Raw genomic sequence first — 16,806 nt, forward strand, 5'->3', positions numbered from 1 at the left:
CTGGCAGTATCGGAAATACTCCGACGAAATAGACACCTATTGACTGGTTAACTGACTCCCTGGCTAACTCGTAACTAACTGACTCACTGCTGGCTAACTCATAACTAACTCACTCACTGCTGGCTAACTTGTAACTGGCTGTGAATAGTCTTCACTTCTCCTTATTTAGCCCCGTTACCGACAACACAGAAAACAGTTACCTAATAGGCACCACTGTTGTCCGACACCATGTTTGCTGATAGCCTAGCAACGCTGTCGGGAGTTGTTTACTGCTACATAGCAACAGCGGCATCCCTTGGTGTTGATTGGCAGGGTGTTGACTGGCCTATTACCGTAGCAACAGCAACACTCCAAAAGTGTTACGTCACTGCTGTCGGGGTAGGGGAAGGAGTGTTGACTTGTCTGTTACTGTAGTAACGACAGCGCTCCAATGCCGCCACGTCACCGCTGGGGAAGGAGGGGCCATCCTCCTTAGCACAACACATCACAATATTTTAACTGTGATTTAGAATGTGATATTTCTTATCAAGTTGACTGTGATGTAACTATAGTATACCAGAATCACAGACTGTGTAGAACAACAAATGAAATATTAAAACTGAGAGTATGGGAAAAGACAAAGGAAAAATGTTTTAAACAGTTCCCACATTCCTACATGGAACTGAAATTTTGGGCAATAACAAAACAATTTTTTGTTCATCCACAGACTGAAGACCAGACCTATTCTATCTTCTCGGTTGGTACATAGTTCTGGAATCTCAGAATTAGCAGTCATGTTTAGCTTTTGGTTATATGCCACAATGCCTCAGTAACACACTTCTGTAATACCAGTATGCACGGTGCATTTTGTGAAAAATGAAATACTAATTTCTTTCGTTACTGTATGCCAAACAATGTACACATTACACAGAATTAAATATTAAGAAACAGTATATGGAAGTACTGAAACATTTATTCCGTGAACAGAAGAATAGGTTATTACAGATGCGAACATTTATGTACATGAACAGAATGAACAATGATAGGTTCCCACAACTTGCAGTTCACTACAAAACCTAGGATTATAGGCAGACCATATATAAGAAAGTGACAATGTACAAATACATTTGAGTCTACATTAAAAAGGACAGAATAACAAGAAGAAAACTAAAATGTATTAACAGGACAGTTTATCAGTTCATTCCAGTATGCACATATATGCTAATAATATTCTCTTCTCATTTTCCACAGTCTTTCAGATAAAATTCTAACGTGTGTGATAACATAATTGTCATAGTTTGTCCTTGAATTTTCGCAGATATACAGTGCGTTCAGTTAAAGAGGAAACTTCGCAACACCACTGACCTGGCTTAACATTCCTCACAGATTGCTGCTGTAACTGCTGATAGCAGAATGAGTCATAGTGTTGATAAATGTGCGCCGTTACAGTTACAGCAGCAATCTGTGAGGAATATTGAGCCTGGTCAATGCTGTTGTGAAGTTTCCTACTTGACTGAACACCCTGTATCATCATGTAACTCTTTACATTATCAAAGATAAACAGTAAGATAATAAACCTTATGCACTAGATGAACTTAAAGCAACTTCTGTCACAATCATTTCCAGTTCTACAAGCTGATATATATCTTCTGGCTTTGTCTTTAATTCTACAGTAGTGTGTGAACTATGTAAAGATGGACAACTCATACAGAACAAGCAGAGGAAACACAAGGCCTCAAGAGTAAATATTTGGGAAAAAGAACACTTACTGCAGCCTTACTGTAAAATTTCTGCAGAGGAAAAACAGTAGATTCTACGAACTGTGGACTTATAGAACTTGCAGAAATTTCAGTTTGATTATAACTTCTGGAACTTCTAAAATCTGACAAATTTCTTCTTCCACCTTATATGCATATATATTGTGATGTGCTATATGACGTTAATCACTGTGCAATGGCTGCAATGGGAACACACAATTCCATGACAACAAATACATGGTAATTGTTGAGTTCCCACAGCGACGAATTGAATACCAACAGACTGTTGTGTAGCAATATCCATAAGAATGTATGAAACCAAACACTTCTACAAGGTGTTCTGTATTGAGTAAGGGTAGCATTTCCTAAGCAACAGATTGTTCACTGCATAACAATGGATGAAATTAACCCTTCGATAAGGGTCTGAACGCTGGATATATGAGTGTAGCTCCAGCGAGAGTTTAGTATTACAAGTATCACAAGAGATGCTGAGTGAAATCACAGTAGAGATTCTGAGTGTGGTACTCACAGTTTTGGATTCGACTCTAGCGAGATAGAAGCAGGTTCTGCTCAGACTTTGTTGCAGAAGAGTTCCAGAGTGTACTAATGGTATAATAGTGCTCTAAGTGAATCACTGTACGAGTGTGTGTACAAATAAGCATCAAAATAAAAAATTCATTCCGATCCGAAGGCCCACACAATTTATTCGTGTCGCGTCACACAGCTGACACATTAAACATTATGAATGTCTACCAATCAAGGTTCAACCCATAATACTGTATTTAAGCATCTTGCTTGTGAAGGTTCAACCTCTTAAATGGCCCTGGAAATTTTGCTAATAAAGGAATGGGAAGAAGTATGTTAAACTTGTAATTTCGCCACAAGATATTTTCTATTTTGTTTTCATTAATGACCATTGTAGGCTGCAATGCATGTAGGCCTATACTTATTGAAATTTGTCCAAAAGATATAAAACTGATATGACACAATGAAGATCACATACATTTTTCCACCTACCATAGTAACGGCACAGAGACTATGGAAAACAGTTTAAATTAATAACTGGTGAACATAAATATACGTCTCTGTTCTATTTCAAATACCTTTGCTGTCACTCTGAAGAGGAGAAGTAACAACAAAATCAAGCCACCAACTTCAAGATGTTATAACTGAAATCAGGCTTTGAGGAGAAAGGTATCTGATCCATAACATAAAGGGGGAAAAAACTGTTTTATGGGACATCATAAAAAGAAATCCATTAACTAAATAAGTTAAATCTACATCATGTGGATATACAAATGTACAGAGACGGCATAAACTTAAGCAGAAGCCATTCTATTTTCAGGAGGGTTCTACTGAGTTCCCTCTTAGCTGTAATGATATTGTGGCATGTAGACCATGCTAGGCAATGACCACAAATTAAGCAACTATACAACAGCCACTGCTAAGTAATGGCTCATCAAACAAGCATGAATTCATGGCAACAAGAAAATACAGCAAATATGGAAGAGATGTTTTCTACCCAGTTCATGAGAAGATGTTATAAGCAGGACTGGTTAGCAACTGCTGGGGCTCAGTCATTGTGAGCTGTTGCTGTTAGAAGCTGGTACCTTAGCCTGGGGACAGTTCAGACCCAGAGGAAGCTTTTGTAAGCCACTACCAAGCAATTGCAGTGAAGACGTGACTGTGGATGCTAGTGTGTAACAATGAACTGTTAAGTGTAGTCACGCACTGTATGAAAGAGTCCACTAAATCCGGTCATCAATCCAAAACCCATCTATAGTCACACTCATACAACAATATTGTTTAACCTTAGTAATCAACTGTTTTAACATACAATTAGAAATACGGATGGCAAGTCATGCCAGTAACTATCACAAAACCTATGTCACAGTATAATTAGTTCTTTTATGAATAGTTTAACAGTTAATTCATACCAAAGCATGCAGTGAATTATAGTAAAGTATAACCTGATCAGACTGCAGTCTTCTGAGTTATAACTCTATGTAGTCTTGTCCAAGGGATATCAATGTTTTGAAGGAACTGTCTTCAGCTCCAGGGTCAAAGTGAAAGTATAAGCATGGTGTTAGATTATACAGGCAGAATGACAATTCACACTGACATGGGGGGGGGATTGTTCACCCAAAGCACTAACTGGACCCACTGTGTGCCCCTCATGGGGCCTGTTAAGGCTTTTCAGAGAGTCCTGACTATAATGTTAGAACCAGAACTTTTAGATGGAGGCCCTCCTACCTATCAGATCTAATCATGCAGATTCAAACACCTAGTCTATATCTAGACAAAGCTAGGCACTGTAAATGAACATGGTGGAAGGGGTTCTCCTCCTGTCAATGCTTCCTGCACATGGCACTTTCTGACAGGCCCGAAAACATGTAGGTGCCATCTTAATCTTCAACTGCTGTCAACAACCCTGTCACCAGGTTACACAGTTTCCTGTCCAAGCCAAACCTCAGAAGGTTAAGGGGCAGCATATTCTTTGGAAACACTGGCATCCTCATACAAGACTGCATGACATCACAACCCAAACAACCACAATCTGAACTGGCATCCTCATACAAGACTGCATGACGTCACAACCCAAACAACCACAATCTGAACTGGCATCCTCATACAAGACTGCATGACGTCACAACCCAAACAACCACAATCTGAACTGGCATCCTCATACAAGACTGCATGACGTCACAACCCAAACAACCACAATCTGAACTGGCATCCTCATACAAGACTGCATGACGTCACAACCCAAACAACCACAATCTGAACTGGCATCCTCATACAAGACTGCATGACATCACAACCCAAACAACCACAATCTGAACTGGCATCCTCATACAAGACTGCATGATGTCACAACCCAAACAACCACAATCTGAACTATCACCCCTGTGAACACCTTGAAACTTAAAAAGTAGGATGTATTTTCCCTTCCTATTTCCCTATATGGCTGCATGCATTATTTTGTAATCTCAAATTTTAAAAAATAATACACATACAATCTCTCTCCGAAGTGTCAGTCCTTCAGTTATAATATATGTAACAGTTCATGCACAAATAATTGTAGTGTTAAATAAAACTGAATAGTTCATCAAAAAATTCTGTCACAGACTTAATTGCATACTTTTTCATAGAAAACTGCTGCTCCCTGTGGCTAAAGCTGGCAGACTGGAGTCTACACAGTTGACCCAAAGATTTGCACACACCGAATGATAAATATGGCCACCATACTCCAACTGACTAGTATTTCTACTGCTGTCTGTCCTTGCACCACTATTGACATCCGTCAAACAAACACCACAGCACACAGTTGGGTCACAAACTGAACTGCTTCCATTTCCTGACCCCACAGGCAAATCCATTTCCAGGTGAACCTGTAAAGATTCAACAGAGTACAGTAACTACTGACCAGTGAGCTGATACATTCAGTAACACAACACAAAGCTGTCTTTGATTGTTCATGAGCAGCTTATTCAGTTGGCAGATAGTAACTTCATGCTCGGTATATTTAGTACTTTCAGTGACTTAGATTACAGTGTCAAATGACAGAATGCATCAGTGCTGGATTCAGATTTGCAAGGCCCTAAGTTATGATAATGGCCAGGCCAATGCATGTAGCAGGCAGAAAGAATGATTAATGGACATTAACTCTTCAGTGCCGGGCTCGGTGCACTGCATGCCAGCAGTTTCTGTCACATGCCGCTGGGCTCCGTACCCTGTATGCCAGTGGTTCTCAAACTATGGGGCGCGACCCCCGGGGGGGGGGGCGAAGGGCTTGAAAGGGGGGCGCAGCATACTTTCCTACAGATAAAAATTAAAACTGTCCTAAATCAATTAGAAAAGTAACAACAAATAAAAATACATATAGAAAAACTTTTGATGAGTACAGGCTTTAATTATCATGAATTTCAAAATAACTAATAATTATTCACTTAACCGGCAATTATAAAACGCGTATGCCAGAGACAGCGTTGATAGTTCAGCAGCAGCCGCATCCTCTGAAATCCTCTGAAGTCTAGACTTTTTAAAATTCTGTGTAGGGAAATGGGTGCCAAACACACTGCTCTGTTGTTTTTTAGTCATGCTCGATGGCTTTCAAGAGGAAAAGGAATTAAAGAGAATGTTTAAGCTGAGGCATGAGGTGTTCTGTTTTTTAAATGGGGAAAATAACTCACTGGCAGACAGTTTCAGCAACAAGGATTTCTTTTTATTGAAAATGGCTTACCTCACAGATATATTTGAGAAACTAAATATCCTCAACACTTCACTTCAAGGGAATGAGGCAACTGTACTTTCTTGGAATGACAAGGTGAAGGCATTCATGAGAAAATTAGAGCTCTGGAGAAACAGTATGGAAAGTGACACACTAGACATGTTCCCTACTCTGGTGTCAATGGTACAACACGCTGATAATCTCATAATATTGAAAGTTAGTTTCGAGAAATACTTTTGCAATAATTCTGAAGAATTTAATTGGATTAAAAATCCATTCGAAAATGCTCCAGGGCCATCATCTCTGAAGGTAAATGAGCAAGAACAACTCATCGATCTCACTAGCGATACTTCATTAAAAAGTAAATTTAAGGAATTGTCTTTGTTGGAGTTCTGGATACATATTGGCACGGAATTCCTAACTTTGTACCAAAAGGCACTGAAGATACCGATTCCTTTTGCAACAACTTACTTATGCGAGACAGGCTTTTCTGCTTTGGCAGCTATAAAGTCAAAGAATCGTCAAGGCTAAATACTGCTAAAGAAGTCAGAGTGGCCATTTCTGATATTACACCACGTTTTGACAGACTTTGTTCTCAAAAGCAGGCCCATCCATCACACTGAACTTTGACATTTAAATGTTTGATTTTCTTTGCAGAAAAAATTAAATACTTGTTAGTTAAATATTGTTTCATTTAAATACAGATTTTGATTAATTGCAAGTGTTAAAACTAATTTTTATTGTAGGCCTAATATTGTGATACTTTAATTTTGAGTAAAAAACTGCTAAATAGTATGTAGAAAGCACAAAATAAACTGAATAAAACGTCAAACATACCATGACTTCTATTCTGATAAAAAAAAAACAGGCTGGGGGCCTGAGAGTATTTTCTCTTGTCAGGGTGGGGGGTGGGGCTCAGAGGTAAAAAGTTTGAGAACCACTGCTGCGTGCTTAGTGCAGTGCTATGTTTCAGCTCATTTTGAACCGTTGCTGTTTTTCATGTAAAGCAATTCTTTTGGTATGAAATTAAAGAGGAAATTTCTGGCTATCATTTTTTATATTTGTTGTCCCACTTTGAACTTCCCACGGTATTTGTATTTCATTTGACTTCTTTGAAGAAGTTACCGTACAAACCTATATCCACCTTGTGGAATAGTTATGAACTAAATATGCTAGATCGATATTGTGTGTTCTCTGTGCATGTTGATTCTCTTCAAGCAGAATCTGACAAGTGCTGCTTCTTGAGTGGAATTTGTAACCACGAGAAACTGAGAAACCACGTGCAGAACTTACGACCAGTAGGATACGTGATGTTGACTTTAAAAGAAGTTTGCTATGTTGGATATGAAAAAGTGAATGCTTTTGTACATTCCCCTTTGTTTCATAAATAGCATCATGCAGTTTGCGTGTAGCAGTGATAGCTAACACAAGCAAGAAACGTTCAGCTGTGCTGAGTGAGGACGAGTCTGAATGTCTGCTTCAGAGCGATTCTGAACAAAGTTTGTCACATTCAGATTTTGACACTGAAAATGAGTTAGATGATTGTGCCTTGCTTGATGCTGTGAGAAATGAGGGCAGTGATGATGATGACAGTGCCAATCAAGACTTCGTTTGGGAGAATTTCATGGGCAGTGTTGTACCTCAAGGTCCTGCGAAACATGTCACGGAAATTGTGGAAGTTAATGAGTTGTTTTTCAACAAAGAACTTATTGACACCACAGTCAGAGAAACGAAACAGATATGCGGAGCAGTTCCTATGTGGACGTGAACTATCAGTCAGGTCACATGCTAGGGCATGGAAACCTGTGACAGAGGGAGAGATTTATGTTGTGTTGGGTTTGTTCATGCTCATGGGCATTATACAGAAACCTACTCTTTGGTCATATTTTACCACAAAAAGAGTAATTTCCACACTGGGATTTAGAGACATTATAACATGAGACAGATTAAAGTTAATATGTAAATATTTGCATTTCGCTGACAATGAAAATAGCAGCACTTTTAAAGGACCAGAAAAACTCCGATTCCAGATACTCTTCTGAACATTGTCTGAAAATCTGAAAAACAAAACTTCAGTTTTTCCCAAATTATTACACTTTAAGTGAAATGTTGCACTCTCCAATTTAAATATTTAAATATCCTCCAGCATAGGAGTTGAATAGGAATATAAATGCCTGCCAGCAGTGAAGGGTTAAAGGTATTTGTTTGAATAATTATATGGGCAGCTTTTTCAACATAGAACCAAAGAAAAAGAAAAAAAAATATTTCCCTAACAAAATGTTGTGTCAAACAAAGAATATCAACTAAATTACTAAAAATTTTTAGTTTACATGTTAATATATGTGGACAAGAATGAAATGTTCATGTATGCGGAACTGCAGATATGCAAAATTAAAACAAGAAATAATATTCAATATCTTCTTGGCTCTTGCAAATCTTCTGTGTCTGATGCATTCACTGTTCCACTCGACATGCCACACAGCCATTGCGCTTGTTAGTTTTACAAGAGAACACTGTTTCTGTCTCAAGGAGGAGTTTTCCCTCAGTACCTGGAGGCTCTCCACAGTAGGGAGCTCTAAGGTGTAGCTTACATCCAGCACTAGGGTGTGTGAATAACGAATTTGACAGGATGTGTAAGGATGCAGTTATGATCTAATCTAAGGAAGTAGTCTGGCGTTTGCCTCATGCAAGTCAGGAAAACCCCAAAAAACTTGTTAGGGTACCTAGGTCCACATTTAAATGCAGAAACTCTAGAATATTAAGCAGCAACATGCTTGCCAACAATCACAGTGTGTTTACACATGTCAGTCCTCCCTCAATGCTTAATTAAGTACATCATGAAGATGTATTGTGGATCTTGGCTCTAGATGGAGGTGAGTTGCTGGCTTCACACCCCGCATGTCAGTAGTTCAGATATAAAACAAATAATTACTTGCACAGTTCTCATCTCACTTGAAAAGGTGTTCCAATATTTCAAATGCCATCTTTTATGACATTTAACAATGTATCATCCACTGCCCACAGAAATTCTCCCTACATTGCTTACAGATATATCTGCCTTCACATAATATGACTCCAGAGAAGACCAAGTGCTGTGAATATCTGCCAAGAGCGAGTCCAGCTGCTTGTACTCGCCACTGTTCCCTAACTGTTTGTATGAGCATTCTACTCTGTGGCTTACACCAGCCACTTCCAGCAAGTCTGAAAGAAAAAGAAATGTAGCATTATTGGGTTTCTGGACTTCCTCTATCTGCTAGTATTCCAAACAGAGAAGAATGTGACAGAAACAGGATCTGTTTCATTTTTCAGTAGAACTTCTGTCTGAAACATTTCTTTCAGTCTGATATTTTGTAAGTTACGCTCAAGATGAGCTCAGAAGAACATGCAGGTCTTTGTGTAAAGTGTTTGTTACTGTTGTCCAATTTTAACCAAAATCAGAATGCCCTAACAAATTTCTGTATAATTTCAAAATACTGAATTTCATAAAAATCTATTTAGTAGTTCTTGTTCTTATATGCAGATGGATCTAGAGGCATATATAGCAAAATTAATAAGCACATTTTTGCAACTTTTTATTGGGAATGTACCAAAAATACATGCATAACTGAAAATCAAATTCAGAGCCACATATTTCAATATAGCAATTTGTTTTACTCTGTAGGTATGCTTTTCCCTCCGTTGAGCCAATCACTTCATCCAACACATCTCCACAAGATGTGCCATTGAATATTTCGACAGCTGATTGAAGCAGAGTTAGGCAGCTTTGTAGGCATCGTTGCCACTCACTCAATTGATGATCAATCCCCTGAAATGTGATACAGACACTAAGTCATCATCACATAAAGCAACTAACCCCACAAATTCCTTCATACATATTGTGGTGTATTGGCTCTATGCAGAAACTGTAGAACCACAGAGGCATCGGGACATACGTGCAACGGGAGAGTTGTAGATTGTATCATCGCGTTGCTAGGTGACAACTCTGTGAACGCTTGACTTGCGCAACAGGAAGTGCAAATGACATCACATACCCCATTCATCCCTTAACTAAGCAACGCTCGGTAAACACCCCTCCTCACTAGGCTGTAATGTCACGCAACAGGGGAGTCTGTGCAGAGACTATTGCTAGACAATCTGTAAACACGATGTCATGCAACAGTGGTAGCTATCACGTAACTGCTTTCTGTGTTGTCGATGTGGAAGCTACATAATGATGAGTATCCGTTAGTGTAGAACCAGAGAGAGACTTACTAGTGTTAAGAGCAGTATTCAGTATGAGTTGAAGTCCAGCAGCTACGAGCTATTATTGAGTCATGTGAAGTGAATGGAAGTGACTACAGCAGGCATAGTAATTGTGAAATTGTGAACTGTGTAAGCATAAGAGCAAGTGTGCAATAAATTCGCTAGATCCAAACTGGCATGAAGTTATTTGTCGCATTATAAACACAAAACACGTGACAATATTTAATCATTCTTCGATTATTTAACAACATTTTTAACAGTTCATATTATATAGGACCAAACGATATGACGACTAGTGAACAATGAATTGGAAAGATGACAGGCAGCAGTTATGGTCTGATTTTCTACATTATTGCAGCATTTACCTGCACAGACGAAAACTGTGAAATACCTCAGACTGCAATGCCTTGTCTCTGGGTCAAGATGTGAACCCAAGACCTCATTATCATAGAATAGCACCTAATTAGATATCAATATGTCAGTGCTGGTCGTAACACTACTGGCCAAAATGTTCTGGCCTTTTGCAGCAATGAACCTGGTGAACAACAACCAGATTAAATTGTACTCATTTAAGACAAAAGAATTAATCCATCTGCACAGTTTAGAAAACCCAAGATTTTGATATTAGAGACTTTTCCCACTAAGAAATAAGTAGCAGTAGGCAAACCTCTTTAAACATATAACTATTCCAGATTCAGCTACTTAAACACTCTGACACTACTAATATAAATTAAGTAATATGAACTTTAGGTAGAGTTAGGGCAACATTACAGATGGTTTGAATTTAAGTATACTTATGTAAGCATATACTTCCATCATAAGTGCAACTTATTATCTAGTCATCCTTGTTCCTCACTACATGTTTCAGATGTATATAGCTATTGTAAGGTGTTATCTATCTTATTAAAATTGTTTCATTGTATGTCAAAATTATGTATCGCACGTGAACGTGATATTTCCTAATTAAAATAAATTAACCTTAATTAAAATCAATTAACATCTTATGTTTCCCATTGTGGCCATCGCCCATCTGTTTAAAATGTATCTGCTTGACTATTTCTCATTTGGGATTTATATGTGCACCATTCCCTTTGTGGCATGGGTATCATGGGAGTAATTTGTGCAGTTTGTAAGGATGTTGATGTAGTGTCACCAGTTTTGTCATGTATGCACCAGTGGCTGTAGGTTTTTTCACACTGCTAGAGTAGTTATGTTAAGTGGTCTGTGTATGTAGATATTATCTCTATAGCCTATCTTGAGATAATGATGGTAGTGTGATCAGATTTATTTCAGTTACAGATCCACTTCCCTTAATAAATATGCAGGGTTATTCAAAAAGAATGAACCGATTTCATGATGCATTGCTTCAGTTCTCAAGCATCGTCATGGAATGAGTCAGTGACCATTTGAAAGAGAAGTTATCTAAGTTGTGAATGGCTGCCACAGGGGTGCTGAAGTCGCATCATTCTTCTGGCAACGTTCAGTTGTTCATTTACCCTCGGAATGGCGAATCCTCAGAAAAAGGCATTCTATGTTCTCGAGTTCGCGAAAACAAATTCGGTTGTCATGGTGCAGCGTTTTTTTCAAAGGTGATTCGGCATTAATCCGCCCTGTCCTAAGAACATTCAACGGTGGTTTCGACAGTTTAAAGAGAGTGCGTGTCTATGTAAAGGAAAAGGTCCAGGACGACCACGAGTCTCAGACGAACAAGTGGCGAGAATCTGTGCTGTGTTTGAGAGGAGCCCGCAGAAGTCAACAAATCGAGCTAGCCATGAGCTTGTGATCCCTCAATCCACTGTCTGGCATGTGCTAACAGTACGTCTACATTTGAAACCATACAGACTGCAGCTCTTTGAGGCACTTCCCAATGACGACAAAAGGAAGCGGATGGAATTTTGCGATTCCATGCTGGAGATGATGGAAGACAAAACCTTTATTTCACGTTTAATTTTTAGTGATGAAGCGACTTTTCACTTGAGTGGTACAGTCAATCGTCACAATGTGCTTATTTGGGGAACAGAGCACCCACATGAAACAGTTGAGCACGAAAGAGATTCCCCTAAGGTGAACGTCTTCTGTGCTGTATCTCAGGACAAGATTTATGGTCCCTTTTTCTTTGAAGGAAACACCGTTACAGGACAAACCTATCTCAATATGCTCCAAAACTGGCTCTTCACTTCACTGCAAGCAGATTCGCATGACTTCATTTTTCAACAAGATGGAGCACCGCCCCATTGGCACCTGATGGTCCGAGCTTTTTTAAATGAAAAAGTGTCCCAGCGATGGATTGGTCGGAAGGGGGCCCAAGACCTTGCTCTTTGTGCTTGGCCTGTGAGATCCCCAGACCTCACCGTGTGTGATTTCTTCTTGTGGGGATATGTAAAAATCACGTTTATGTTCCACCGCTACCCACTAATCTCGATGACCTCAAACATTGAATAGCAACAGCGATTAACTCAGTGCATCGTTATATGCTGATACGCGCCTGGGAGGAATTCTCTTATCGCATTCATGTTGCCCGTGCTGCAGGTGGTGGGCACATTGAAAACTTGTAAGACAGGAAATAAAAGCTGATTGTGAGTAGAATACTTGTGACTTGGCTGGAGTTTTGTATTACTTTCCTTTAATAAAATATTGCATAATAAAGTCAGTTCATTCTTTTTGAATAACCCTGTACACAAAAAAAAGTAATTTAGCTGGAGTACTCAAGCTCTGAATATACACTGAAAACCAATTCTTTACTCAGAAAAAAGAGCAACCAATATGTTATTCCTCCTAAGAGAGGCTCAGAGTCTTTAGACATGATGGTCATCTCAAAGGTAAATCTTGGGAGAGAACATTTATTTCTTGATAGTCCTCAAACATGGATGTTGGATCTGGGGTTCTCACAGTGGAAACCACATAGGGCAATATCTTGTGTAGTTGAGCAGAAGTTCACCAATGTTTTGGTGGCTCACACTGCTCTTACAGTGTCAACACTTGCTACACTTCTCCTTGCCCTACTGGTTCCCTCTGGGATCCATTACAGGCCTATATCTGAACCAGGTTTTCCAGGTGTGGCCTGCTTTCCCTGCTGCTTCCTCGGTTTATTCTTAATCCTGAAGATGGAGACAGCATGTTCCTCTAAAACATGGGTGAAATTCTACCATACTGCATCCCACAAGACAGCACTCTTAATAAGCAAAGTTACTTGAAGGAGACCCCAAATTGATAATTATAAATCACACAATAATGTACAAATGAAAATAACAGTTGGCAACACTGTGCTTTGTAATACTGAGCTGGTGCCTGTCTGCCGAGTACACGCAATTTCTGTGATCCCCTTCTGCCATGCTAGCTACAACATTCATGAAGATGGAGTGTCATGTCAGCCCGTATCTCAGGCAGAGGGAAACCTATTTGATCACCTTCTTTGACCCAATTATCTCCATATACACCAAGATATGTACTTGCCAAGGTTTGTTTTCATTGGTTATCAGTGGTAAATTACTATGTGATTATTAATTTGGTACCTCCTCCAAGTGAATCACTCTATACAATGGAAGTCAATTACAGTCCCACAATATTAACAGCTCTTTTTGGCAAGTGACATATACACACCTGTGGGGACATGTCCCAATGATGGCTGCCACCACTCCCATCACTCTTGTCAGCTGTGCTGGGGAATATTTTCAGATCAAGGCTTGGTACAGAGCCATGACGACTAAGTGTTAATGGTGGTAACTCTAGACTGCTTACTGACTGGCTGTCGCTATACAGCCCTTGTCCTAAGTGACCATCGAACAGGCTATCCTTAGTCATAACACTGTACTTCTGCTCATCTGGCCATGTGTTTGGTCCAACAAATTCACCAAAATCATCATTACTACCATGAGTCTGAATATCAATATCAGAATTGTCACTTCTGCCACCATGTAACTGATCATCAGGACTGGGGCAAAGCGTATCTGCCTTTAAAGAATATTGCTCATTTTTAGCACTGTCATCATATATTTTACCTAGAAATCCCTGAAAATTACTGCTCTCTCCTGCCCTCTCAGAACCATTTAAAGCTGTATCATCATGACTATCACCATCATCCTTCAATTTAAAATCCCAAGAACTGTCAGTATTTAAATCCAGTGATGGCTCTGCTAAACTTAGGAAGTCTGAAGTCTTCTCCTTTTCATCCCCGGCCATGCCAATACTGTCCTTCAGATCCCAGACATCACTACTTTCATTACCCAGATATAAATCCATGAATGCAGCTGAAATGTCTGTCTCTGTTTTAATTTTGCTTGTTGTATCACCCAATTTATTTTTATTTTCACCAGTCATATCAAAGGTCTGGTCTAAGTATGAACTGGTATTACATGTCAGAGCATCTTTATATTCTCCCCAGTCATCAACTTGAAACTCTGCAGTTTGAGGTGTCTCTACTGCCTTCCATAAACCCACAGCACTGAGATCTGAAACATTCTTACTTAGAACCTTTTCCCTTGCAGCTATGTCAGCAAATGAATCCTCCACTAATTGTGCTGGCTCTGCAGACAGGAAGTCACCAAAATCATCACTTGCAGGTGACTGTTCTGGGCTTACACACAACTCTGTCTTATCATGACTGGTATCCTGACCAATTAATGACAGAACTCTAAGTGCACTGTATTTATCCTCTTCTATGGACATCAAATTTACGCCTTCCCTTTTTGATTCCTGTAGACCTGATACTGAAATATTACTTCTCGGCCCTGATTCCATATTATGTACCCCCAGTGCAACATTCTGGTCTTCTTTGTCTCCATCAGACTTTGATTTTTCTGAAGATAAACTTGTACTTTTCCTCTCAATGGTGGGCTCGAAATTAGACGTGATTCCTTCAAAAGATGTCAATCTACCATCCTCCACAGTTCCTGCAGTCTGCTGGCTGCTCTCTAACTTCATCTCTGCCCGAATAGCACTTTCTTTTAACAAGTATGTCTTCCCTTGCAGTGTTTTCGTCATACATTTAGAAAAAATACCATCTGCAGTTCCATCTCCAGAGCTACCTGGATTTTTGGCCTGCTGAAACTCTGAAAAATCTTCATCCAATGAAGCCGCCACTTGCGGGTGACTACGATGATGGTGATGGTGGTGATGTTTAGTTTTCTTCTGTTTTGGAGTGCCTAATGAGTGATTGGCAAGTCTACTTCCAATTCCACGCCCATGACCAATACTGCCTATAACCATCACACTGGGGCATTTCTGAGCTGTGCCCACCTCTGAACCTAAAATGGCAACAGTGTTACTTTGATTCTCAGGTGGTTTGCTTATTAAAACTTGTTCCTTTATACTTGCTGTTGTTGTTGTTGTTATTGTCGTCATCACTGCTGTTGCTGTCGTTGTTGTTACTGCTGCTGCTGTTGTTTGTGTCACTGGTAACACTGCACTCTGAAAATCTGTAAATTCATCAAATCCTGCATCATCACCTGCAGGAGACAGTGTAGGTATGGATAACGTACTGGAACGAGACAAATGGAGATTCAACTCCTCCCTCTTCATCTTCCCAGGATTCAAAGTAACAGCCACTTCTGTATTTTTGCTGGGTGTTGATGCTACAGACTGAAAATCTGCAACATTCAGGCTCGGAACTGGCGGTTGTGGAATGAGATTCAAAACGCCAAGATTGTTAAATGTGCACCCATTCTGTAACATATATAGATACAACATGTATTAGTACAGAATGGTTCATTCAGATGTCACCCTGAATTAACACTTGGCAGACCGACGGCATATTTTTATGCCCGCGCTTTTAAACGTGGCGGATCAGTGGCATATTATTATGATTTTAGGACATGTTAGATTGTAACACACTATACCTTTCTCTGGAGCCAGCCAAATGAAATGACTACTGCATAATATTATTCTGGAATGTTTGGTTAGTAGGCAGTAACTTGATCTCGCTGTTTGGGTTCCCCCTCCAAAGGAAAATGATCTTTGACCCTTCAAGCTCTTATGTACCAGGCAGGAAGTCAGTAGTGCAATGAGTCAAGGACAGAAGCGGTTGAAAACCAAGCGAAATATCTGACTTGTTCTCCGACGCTATCTGACGTTCCTTCTGAGACGTGTAGTGATAGTGATTTAGACAGTGGCAGTGACAGGGGACAACAAACAATTGTGGCCACAGACATTAAAAGTGAAAGTAGCTCGGAGGAAAGTGCAGGTAGTAAAATTGTGGGGACAGCCACATGGGGAAAAGTAGACAAAACGCCTACTTTGGGACAGTTTATTGGAAATCCAGTGGTGAAACAAATTCCATCGGACCCAACGCAAGTGTCTGAAGTAGCAGAACTGTTTTTTGGAGATAAGGATACTCATGTTGTGAATATGATTTCCACAATTTACAATTCGAGCATGGTTGATGTTCAAAGGAGACATGGACAAGTAAAGAAGCCTATTTGTATTTCTGAGTATAATATATTCATGAAGGGAGCTGACAGAGCCAATCAATACTTGGCCTATTATTCTCTTCCTAGGAAAATAATAAAGTGGACAAAGAAAATTGCCTTGTGGCTTATAAATTGTGACATTTTCAATTCATTTTTGGTTTACAAAAATCTAAACCCTGATTTGAAATTGAAA

General features: G+C 39.5%; 1 protein-coding gene across 2 annotated transcripts in view; it reads right to left on the reverse strand.

Annotated features, from left to right (window-relative positions):
* Nucleotides 1-200: 200 nt before the first annotated feature.
* The window catches only part of LOC111870650 (synergin gamma), a 28,152-nt gene continuing 11,546 nt past the window's right edge, over nucleotides 201-16,806 (reverse strand). For both annotated transcript variants that reach the window (XM_023863118.2, XM_033753945.1), the window contains exons 5-9: nucleotides 13,810-15,870; nucleotides 9,622-9,772; nucleotides 9,014-9,168; nucleotides 4,879-5,128; nucleotides 201-470 (exon numbers count right to left, since the gene is read on the reverse strand). In XM_023863118.2, coding sequence (XP_023718886.1) covers nucleotides 4,883-5,128; nucleotides 9,014-9,168; nucleotides 9,622-9,772; nucleotides 13,810-15,870 — 2,613 coding nt within the window. In that variant the 3' untranslated portion in view covers nucleotides 201-470; nucleotides 4,879-4,882. The remainder of the gene's footprint in view (nucleotides 471-4,878; nucleotides 5,129-9,013; nucleotides 9,169-9,621; nucleotides 9,773-13,809; nucleotides 15,871-16,806) is intronic.

This window comes from Cryptotermes secundus, unplaced genomic scaffold, assembly GCF_002891405.2.
Source record: "Cryptotermes secundus unplaced genomic scaffold, Csec_1.0 scaffold588, whole genome shotgun sequence".
Lineage (NCBI taxonomy): Eukaryota > Metazoa > Arthropoda > Insecta > Blattodea > Kalotermitidae > Cryptotermes > Cryptotermes secundus.